The 10,112-nt window shown below is 43.5% G+C and overlaps 1 protein-coding gene across 1 annotated transcript in view; it reads left to right on the top strand.

The window, feature by feature from the left end:
• xylt1 (xylosyltransferase I) overlaps positions 1-10,112 on the top strand; it is a 38,161-nt gene that overhangs the window by 9,006 nt on the left and 19,043 nt on the right. The window contains exons 2-7 of the mRNA XM_068725775.1: positions 1-125; positions 1,799-1,971; positions 2,324-2,526; positions 5,435-5,515; positions 6,398-6,614; positions 7,321-7,497. The exon at positions 1-125 is cut by the window's left edge and continues 428 nt beyond it. Coding sequence (XP_068581876.1) covers positions 1-125; positions 1,799-1,971; positions 2,324-2,526; positions 5,435-5,515; positions 6,398-6,614; positions 7,321-7,497 — 976 coding nt within the window. The remainder of the gene's footprint in view (positions 126-1,798; positions 1,972-2,323; positions 2,527-5,434; positions 5,516-6,397; positions 6,615-7,320; positions 7,498-10,112) is intronic.

Here is a 10,112-nt window from a genome sequence, read left to right as displayed (position 1 = left end):
AGCCATCTCCGCTCTGTCCAGAGCCAAGAGCCGAGAGTGTCGGCAGCAGATAGTGGAGGTCTACTGCAAACACAAAGACCGAGCGCTGATGCCTGAGAAAGTGCCGCGCTACTGCCCCATAGAAGGTGAGACCAGAACACTGAACCAGTCAGAGAAGGTCTACAAGGTCATGAAACATAATGATGGATTAATGATACACCTGTTGGATATTATAAGATACTAAAATAAGAGCGTAGAATGTGTCTCCAAGTAGAATAAAGACTCTTAACTCATCGTTTCACAATCATCTTCTATCTTTATGTAACTCCAGACAAAATGTTCTATTTTCTAAAAATGTCTTCTGTCCAACAATGGTGTGTGGAACATTTGTCTCGAAGACATCTCAGGAGGTCAGAGTCTATTCACACTGGAAAGATGGCAGCCATTTTTGTGTCTTCTGTTGGACTGAATGTGAGGTTTGGTTTAAGTTCAAGTAGCCTATACTTACAGTATGGCTGTAACCCAGAACACAAGCTCCCGAGTTATTGAACACAGTTAGTTTAAACATATTATATGATTTAGGGACTGATTTATCCTTCATGTTAACGCAGCCTGTGATTGAACCAGTCAGCAAATGAGAGGGGGACAGACTGAAAGACAAAAAGTCAAAGGAATTGGGACGAACAGGCGGCGGCTTTGAAGTGGCGGCTTGCAAAAAGTCGAAGAGGGATTTTTTTTTTCTTCCAAATTTATCCTTAGAGAAGCATTTTTAACCCGGCACGTGTCGGAGCCACGGAGAGGCATCCAGTTTGTCGCCGGCTCTATTTTCAGAGACTTAAAACTCGGATGGACACGGCGAGGATGAGACTCAGCCGCCGTAATTACACCCAAATTAAACAAGCAGTTTGTAGTCTTATTTTTGGAACGGCTGACTAATGATTTACTTGTAGTCGTGCTCTCTGAACCACCCTGTGCTGTTTGAGGTTTAATTGATATGATTATATGCTGCTTTGATGACACACTACTCATTATATCCACAGACTGGAGCGGCAGCGAAAGATGATTTGGTTTCCTTTGAGTTTGACTGACGTGAGCTCAGCCTGTCAAAGAGGAACGAGAGGGTTGTTGAACCGTAGTTTGCTGTTTCTGCATTCAGATTTAAGTGTACATCCCCGTCGGTGCGCGACATCGCTCCCCCCGCCTCCCTCTGTCTGTGCAGCGGCGCTCAGCTGAGCCGCCTGATTACAGTTATTTCTCCTCAAACTCCCAATCCCAGCATGCCCCCGCAGCTCGGGGAGGTCACTAATTAGGCTGACGCAGGCCTCAACCCGTGCCATCTTTAGAGTGAGCGTGATGATGGAGAAGCATTAGGCTGCCAGAGGGTTTGTATATACAAGCGGCAGATTTAGCTCAGCCAGCCACAGACGGCAGGAAACTTCCAGGAAAGACGGAAGTGAAGATGGAGGAACCCGAGTGGAGAGCAGGGTTGACGGTGACAGTTGCATTGTGGCAACCAAGAAACAGAAATCCAGCAAGTAGGATGTGTCTACTAAGAGTCTGAATATAGTGGAAATTGCAGCTCAATTTGATGTTTTCATGTGACTTTTTTTTGTCTGACCAACTCTACAAAAGCCTAAAATATAAATGTTCTTATTATATAAGACAAAGATGAGCATTTTATAATGGTTGCCACTTCATTTTCTTTTAATTCACTTAGTGATTAAATGTTTCAGCCCTGGACTGCAGGCCTTGTTGCAGATGTCAGAAAATCAAAGATAATGCTGCATGTCTCATGAGCGTCCTTGTCCTCTGTGTCCAGGTAAGGCCAATGTGAACGTCCAGTGGGACGAGGAGCCCTCAGAAGCTGCCCAGCTCGCTCCGGCACGGATCGCCTTCGTCCTGGTCGTCCACGGCCGAGGCTCGCGCCAGTTCCAGCGTCTCTTCAAAGCCATCTACCACACCTCGCACTACTACTACATCCACGTGGACCTGGTGAGACCACTGGCTGTCACTCTGTGTCAATAACAGACAAACGACGAAGACAAATGGCGACCAACGAATGAATGTAGACTGACACAGCTGTAGACATGAAGCATCTCTTAACGCGACTCTTCGACTGACATGACGAGCTCTAAGTTTGCTCCTAGAAACCAGAAAGAGCTCCTGTGTTGACTGACAATGACGTTTATGGCACAGATATGTCAGTAAATGCTGATCTCTCCTTCTGAAGAGGACAACTTCTGATGGACACAGTTAATGTTCCAACTGTTAAAATAGCCGAATAGTGTTTAAAATACAAAAGCACGCTTTAACCTTCTTGTTGTCATTCTCAAACCCTTGTCAGAGGTCCAACTACCTCTACAGAGAGGTCCTGTCTCTGGCCGGCCGCTATCCCAACGTCCGGGTGACTCCCTGGAGGATGTCCACCATCTGGGGCGGGGCCAGCCTGTTGACGATGTACCTACGCAGCATGGAGGACCTTCTCCAGATGTCCGACTGGTCCTGGGACTTCTTCATCAACCTCAGCGCTGCAGACTACCCCATCAGGTGAGACACTGGGTTGGTCACAGGAAGCAGTTTGAAATTGGACAAAGAGATAGTCCAGGTCAAATGTCCACGTTTGCATGTTTTTATAAGAACCAGTATCTACCTATCTATCAGGTTTTCTTTTCTTTGCTTATACCAACAGACAGAATGGTTTATCTTGATCCATAAAGGTTTGGTTGAACCCCCCCCCCACTGTTCCCTGTTTGTATCGCTGTAGAAGACTGTCGGATATTTAACGATCACGTCAAGTTCCATCTAAACACACAGCTCATTGATCTGTTGAAGCCTTGTTTGGTTTGTTTAAGGTCTTAAGGATTAGGTTACGTGGCCAATAGACCTCAAGTGCATCGGCTCTGAATGGATCGGGAGTCTGTAGTTTTGAAGAGGAGCCCTTTTTAATGGCTCTCTTGCTGCTGGGGGATTTGAAGGGATCTGTATTGTTGGCTGTGATCAGCGGAGTTATCGACTGGTGACTCTCTCTCTCGCTGCAGCTGAAGCGTGAATGAAAGAGGATAAAGAGGTCTGTGGCGGTCAGTGTTTGGCTCTTGTGTGCAGCGAGCAAGAAGGGGTCCAGATGGTTGTGTCTTTTAAAGACGGGCCAGTGGAGTGTTGGTGGACTCCGCTCTGTTCTGTAAATGGAGGACTGCATGTGAGCTGGCTTTGACGTCTATGGAGCTTCTAGATTCTGGCACATTATAAAGACACGTGTGATTTGTGGATTGGGTTTGGTGTCGATGAAATTGGTACGGTTCCATTTAAAGCCTACTTCTGCCAATGCTGGTGCATCATTCATGACTAGTCCGATGAGGGTCCAGCAGCTAGTCCTGCTGGTTTATCACCGCTGTCTGTATTTTAAGGAAACGTCTGTTTCTTGAACCAGTAGTATATAATAAAGCCTGCAACAATAATTTTCATTATTAAGTCAATCTGCAGATTATTTTCTCGACTACTTCAGAATATAGTAAAAATTTCCCAGAATGCAAGTCGACATGTTCAGATGTCTTGGGACCGTTTTTTTCTTCTTTCTATTACTAGTGTAGCATTAAAGCATGGCGGAATTAGCAAGCTAGCTGACTAGCCACTTGTCTGCTAGTTAGCTTTTTCCACCACGCTTTAATGCTACACTGGTAACTACGCGTTGCAACGTTACTACATTATTACTCCACTGCTCATTTTAGTCGTAACTGCAAAAAAACCTCACCGCGGTGAGTCCGCAACTTTGCGAAAGTCGGTTTAGTTTATACAGAAGCTAGCCGGTCGCAGCGGCCACAGTGCATAAAAAACCACCCTGCTCCGTTTATTTGAATGGGAATGTCCATTCTACTCCTGTTCTATTTCTATGGCGAGAACACACACACACACACACACACACACACACACACACACACACACACACACACACACACACACTGATCCATTCTCTGTCCTCCCGTCAAAGTGACTGTTTGAACGCCCTTCCAGCTAAAATCCATAGCACATCCACAGCATTAGCACAATACCATCGATAGCTATGACATCATTGAGGCACATGGAGAGTGAGTCAATGGAAGTGTTTGTGTGTGTGTGTGTGTGTGTGTGTGTGTGTGTGTGTGTTTCTCTGGTAAGAGAAGGTCACACAAACTAACATCAAACAGAATATCAGCTAGCTTCAGAGGATCGAACAGAAAAACATGCGATCATTCCGATTGATTTCAGCAGTGGTAGGATTGACTTTTATTTCTTATAGATATAAGATGAACAAAATTCATACTTTAACCAGTGAGTTGCTCTCACAGTGAAATCACACATGTGGGTCAGTGATCAAGCCTGTAGAGAGAGATACATTTAGGAAGTTTAGTGCCGTGCTTCTCCTCTTTTGTGAAATGTGACCACATGTTGTAGTAGCCCTCAGTTAGATTTAAATGTGTGTGTGTGTGTGTGTGTGTGTGTGTGTGTGTGTGTGTGTGTGTGTGTGTGTGTGTGTGTGTGTGTGTGTGATGCGTGATGCAGACGAACACAAACATGCCCACAAACGCAACACACACGCCGCCTGCGGTCCCTCTTAACGACTGCGATCAAGTGTAATCAAAGCGATCCGTCTGTCTGCTGTCCCGTCTCTCACACGTGTGTGTGTGTGTGTGTGTGTGTGTGTGTGTGTGTGTGTGTGCTTCACATGCAGAAACCGGGCGTTTTGAATCCGCTTCAGCTGGAACGGGAAGCTAAATAAAATGCTCCAGCTGTACTGAAACAGAGTCGCGTTGGAGTCACTCTGACTCCCTTAAATGGAAGATTTGTTTAAAAGAAAGAGACGATTCTTTCAAATATTTAACTGCATCCTGCTGAGACGTGTATCCACTAAAGGGAAGAATGCTCTCTTATCAACAAGTGTTGCGTGAGTCTATTCCATGTTTTGGTGGTTTTTCTTCCTGCTGAGGCCAAACACACACAAAGACACTTTAGCAGGTTATATAAAAGCACAACATGTTTCTGCTCGGATGGACCTTCTGGATCACATCGGTATTTGGCAGTGAAGGAATCTAAATGAGTTCATTTAAGTACACATTTCAGGTACTTTCTGTACATCCCATATGGACATAAGCTACTTTTTACTCCACAAAATGTATCTGTCAGCTTTAGCTACTTTACAGATTCCACTTTACAGCCGAAAAGTTGATAAATCAATGCGCTGACGGCACTGAATTTAACGGTGATTTATCCAAAGGTTCACTAAAGCACAGCCATGTGAACGGTTATGGTGGCGCGAGAGGAAAAGTCAGGGGATCACCAGGGTTCATCCTCTCGGAAACACCAACGTCATTCCATCCTAGCGTCGTCAAAGCGACGTTATATCGGCTCCGCGGATCGATGCGGTGACGTGTGAGCGTAACCGGCTCACAGCTGATGATTGACAGCTGCTGTCTCCCCTCAGGACCAATGAACAGCTGGTGGCTTTCCTGTCCAAGTACCGCAACATGAACTTCATCAAGTCTCACGGCAGAGACAACGCACGGTAAGAGAGAGAGAGGCCGTCACTCTCCTTATCTCTTTATCTCTCTCTCTTTTCTCCTCCTTTGTGTTTGTTTTCCTCTGAGGGTGGTCCTCTTTTTCTGTAAGGGAACAAAGTGAGGGATTAACAAAGTTCTTCCTCTTCTTCTCCTTGTTTTACTACTTCTTATTCCTCTTCTTCTTCGTCTTTTTGTTCATCTTAGTCCACGTCTTCTCCCTCCTCTTTATCTTCTTCCTCCTCTTCTTCTTTCTCTTCTTGTTGATTTTCCTTCTTTCTCGTGTTCCACTTCTTCATCTTCTTAATTTTCTTCTTCTTCCTTCTCTTCTTCTTGTTCCTCTTCTCCTTTCTTTTCTTATTAATCTTCTTTCTTCTCTTCTTCTTCTTCCTCCTGCTTTTCTTCTCCTCCTTCTTGTTCATCTTCCCCTTTCTATTATTACTCATCTTCCTGTTGTTGTTCTTCTTCCTTTCCTTCCTCTTCTTCTTCCTCTTGTTCCTCATCTCCTTCTTCCTCATCTCCTTCTTCTTCTTCTTCTTCTTCTTCTCCTTCTTCTTCTTCTTCTTCTTCTTCTTCTTCTCCTCATCTTCTTCTTCCTCTTGTTCTTCTTCTTCCTCCTCTTCAGTAGAGATTTTTCAGAGAGTATCATTGTTCCCGTGAGCGAGTAGTTTAATAAAAACGATTGTAGTTGAATTTTAGCAGAGTTCATTCGTTGCCTTTAACTTGGTGAATATTTAAAAAGCCTCTAAATGTCAGAAGTTGCTGATTTCTTGTTTCGTCCTGTTTAAAGACACATTTATACTTCTCAGTATATAGTACACAGTATACACAGTACACGTCTCTCTCACAAGTATCTGAGGTAGAAGTATTCATGCCGTGTGTCCTCTCAGCTTCATCCGTAAACAGGGTCTGGACCGACTCTTCTACGAGTGCGACACCCACATGTGGCGTCTCGGGGACCGCAAGATCCCCGAGGGCATCGCGGTGGACGGAGGCTCTGATTGGTTCCTGCTCAACCGGCCCTTTGTGGACTACGTGGTCAACTCCCGGGACGAGCTGGTCGGCAGCATGAAGCGCTTCTACGCCTACACACTGCTGCCTGCCGAGGTAACGCACACACACACACACACACACACACACACACACACACACACACACACACACACACACACACACACACACACACACACACACACACATGCGCTGGAGTGACCCTGCAGACTCTCTGTTGGTGTCCCCGAGAGGAGGACATGGACATCAACAGTGATTGTGTCTCTTTAGGTATTTTTTACTTTAAATGAGTATTCTCATTTTATTCTGCTTTATACTTCTACTTCATCTCAGAGACAAATATTGTACTTTTACTTCATTACATTCATTTTATCTGACGACTTTATATCCATTACAGATTCAGACAACTAATAAACGATGATGTATTATTATAGCACCAGCAGTGTATAAAGGGAATAAAATGAGCTCCACTTTTACCAGCTGCAACATTAACGCATGAATAGTTTTAATCCAATTATATAAATTATATATTATTCTGCATAATGAGTGTTTTGCTGACAATACTTCTGTACTTTTCCTTCAGTAAATGGTCTTTAATGCTGGAGTTTTACTTGTAGTGGAGTACTTTTAAATTGTGGTTGTACTAGTTTACTGAAGTAGAAGATCAGAGTACAAAAATATAACTTGATATAACTTAGTCCAATCTAAAACAATAACATAATGAGGCATCAGATCATGTCAGCTGTGCTGTTTGTCTTCATCTTGATGTTTGATCGACATCTGTTCTCTCCTCCTCCTGCAGTCGTTCTTCCACACCGTGCTGGAGAACAGCGCCCACTGTGAGACCATGGTGGACAACAACCTGAGGCTCACCAACTGGAACCGCAAACTGGGGTGTAAATGCCAGTACAAGCACATCGTGGACTGGTGCGGCTGCTCACCCAACGACTTCAAGCCCTCGGACCTGCCGCGCTTCCAGGTGAGCTGGTCGCCCCCGTCACTAGAGACCCGGTAATACCGAGAGAGTCCGCCGTCTTTCTGCGTACTTCGTGTACTTTCTGGAAAACTGCAGCCAGCCTGTTGACCGAGAGGAAGGCCTGTGTTTCTGAGTCGTGGCTTTCTCCTGAGACGCAGAGTGGGAGGTGTTTTCTAAGCTGATACACCGCTTTGTACTTCACTTAAATGCTGTACTGGAAGAAGTACTTAACCTTTGTAAAAGTAGCAATACTGAAAAAGTATTGAGCAGGTACAGCAAAAACAAATGAAAGTATTAAAGTAGAGTTATGTGTTTATACTACACATTATAGTATTGCTGATGCTGCAACATGTAAGCAGCATTTACCATTTTATGTTACAGCTGGAGCACATTTGAACTACTAAATATAATAATTATAATCTACTAATAATCTACTATAATTGATAATTTAATCTACAGCGCAGAATGTTTTGTTTGTAAAATCTTAATCTGATAATAGTGAAGTAAAAACTACAATATTCCACATTCATTTGTAGTTGAGTCGAGTAGCATTAAATTGAAATACTTCAGTAAAGTACATTTCCTCCCCAGCTTAAAGGGACAGTGTGAAGGATTTGGTTTGTCCCTTCTGGGCTACCGTAGAAACATGGAAACTCCCTGTGTAGATATGAAGGGCTCATTCTGAGCAATGATGCTTAGTTTTAAGGGGATTATACGCTAATAAAAACATAGATGTGAATATTAGATTACATTTCCTCTAATAGTTCCTCCTGAACTCTACACACTGGCCCTTTAAATGTCCTCTGTAACCATGGAAGTCTTCTGGTTTAACTCTTTTTCTGCTGGTTGTCGACCGTCTTTAAAAGAATAAGAAACCCTGTGTTTTAACTCTTTTCCACCTCGACTGATGACATTAAACACGACAGATGTGGTTTAAACTTCTCAGTCGTCTCAAAGCGTTCCATGGCTGAACATTCTTTGGATTTTTTTTTTTTGGGGGGGATCAAATGTGACAATGCTGCAGCCATACTTTAGTCTTCATGTTCCGTCCCGCTCAAGGCCTCGGCGGCACCAGAATAGCTTCGTATTCACAAATTAGCGGCGCAGCTTTTGCTCACGACGGGCGGTCCTCGGCTCCCCGTAAAGACAGACCTGAAGACGGCGTCCTGCGGTGGAGCTGCTGATGGTTTCTATAAGAAGAGCTGATCCTGGAAACAGCTGTACACTCGAGGCAGTCTGTATTTTTAGAGCTTCGCAGCTAGCTGCCGCTGCGGTTTGTAAGGTTGTCATTATCATAATGCCGTGCTTCGCCAGCAGGAAAGCCGGATCGGAGTCCTGAAAGTGAGGGTCAGGATGGAACACATGTACAGTAGAGTAGAGTACAATACACACTTTATTTACTTCATTCAGCCTGCTGGAGACCTGATTATGAAATATGAAGACTTTATTTTGAATGTGTTGTCTGTTGCTGGTCTTTTCCTCAGAGTCAGGGTCCAGTTAACGTCACATAAACCAAAGAGTGAGGAAGGATTGATGAATACATTAATGCTGGAATTTAAACTGTGCTCCTTTTAATGTGACAATTTGTTGCTTTTCTCTTTTTTTACGTTTTTGTAAACTGGATGTTTTTGGGGGTTTATGAGGTAAAATGGAGAAGTCACATTGAGCACTGGGACATTAGGAAATGCATCCTTCAGTTGCACAACTTTTAGGTGTTTTTTCCTACATTATTATCCCACAAATGATTCCTGCTTTTCTATAAAAGTAGAGTTGTATACCTCCTCTAGGACAGAACAAGCAGTTTGAATATGTCAACTTGGGCTTCAGGAACTATCTTCTGACATTTTATTGGACTAATCTATTAATCAAGACGATAATCAGCAAATTACTCAAGAATGAATATAATTGTTGCAGGAGTTATAATATTACTATAATAATAATATTATAATAGGCCTTTTAAAACCTCATCCGTCAAACATGGAAACAATTTAAAGATGAATCAATAATCTAAATTATTGTTGCAGTAGTAACGGCGCTGCTGTTATTATTAATAAGCCTTTAAAAACTCATCCATCCAATTCATATTTACAAATATTTCCCTGCTTCTCTGTGTCTCATATCGTTGGGAATTTTTGTGTTTTTTTGACAATTTCATCAGACAAAAAAAAGGTTCTATCTAAAAAGGAAACAGTTTGACAGATGAATCGATAATGAAAATAGTTGCTATAGCTCTAGTATAAATAATAAAATATAAAGTAAAATCCACAGCAGCATGCACACAACTTAAACACCTGTTTAATCTTGATTCAATAAAGCTGAACAGCTCCACAGAGAGCAGCTGCTTGAGTTGTGTTGGCCTGACCTCCTTCAGGGAGAGCACAGCACGTACAGTAAAAGCACTTTTATATCATTTTCTGATGAAGGAAACTAGAATCCCTCCCGACCCTGTAACTAGTGGCTTCCACTGTTGTCTTTAGCCGTGTAAGGACGCAGAGCGTTAGGTAACAGCCCCAGAATAACCTCGCAGATAAAACTGCCGACCGGGCAGTCCGAGTCCGCATGGCTCTCATTAGGTTTGGGGTTTCCTGGTTTCAGCCGGGGGCCCCGCCGGGAGCCGG

This window comes from Cebidichthys violaceus, unplaced genomic scaffold (genome assembly GCF_023349555.1).
Source record: "Cebidichthys violaceus isolate CVI_PGR_0920_01 unplaced genomic scaffold, fCebVio1.0.p SCAF_36, whole genome shotgun sequence".
NCBI classification, from domain to species: domain Eukaryota; kingdom Metazoa; phylum Chordata; class Actinopteri; order Perciformes; family Stichaeidae; genus Cebidichthys; species Cebidichthys violaceus.
Note: the sequence above shows the minus strand (reverse complement) of the source record. Positions and strands in the feature narration are given on the sequence as shown.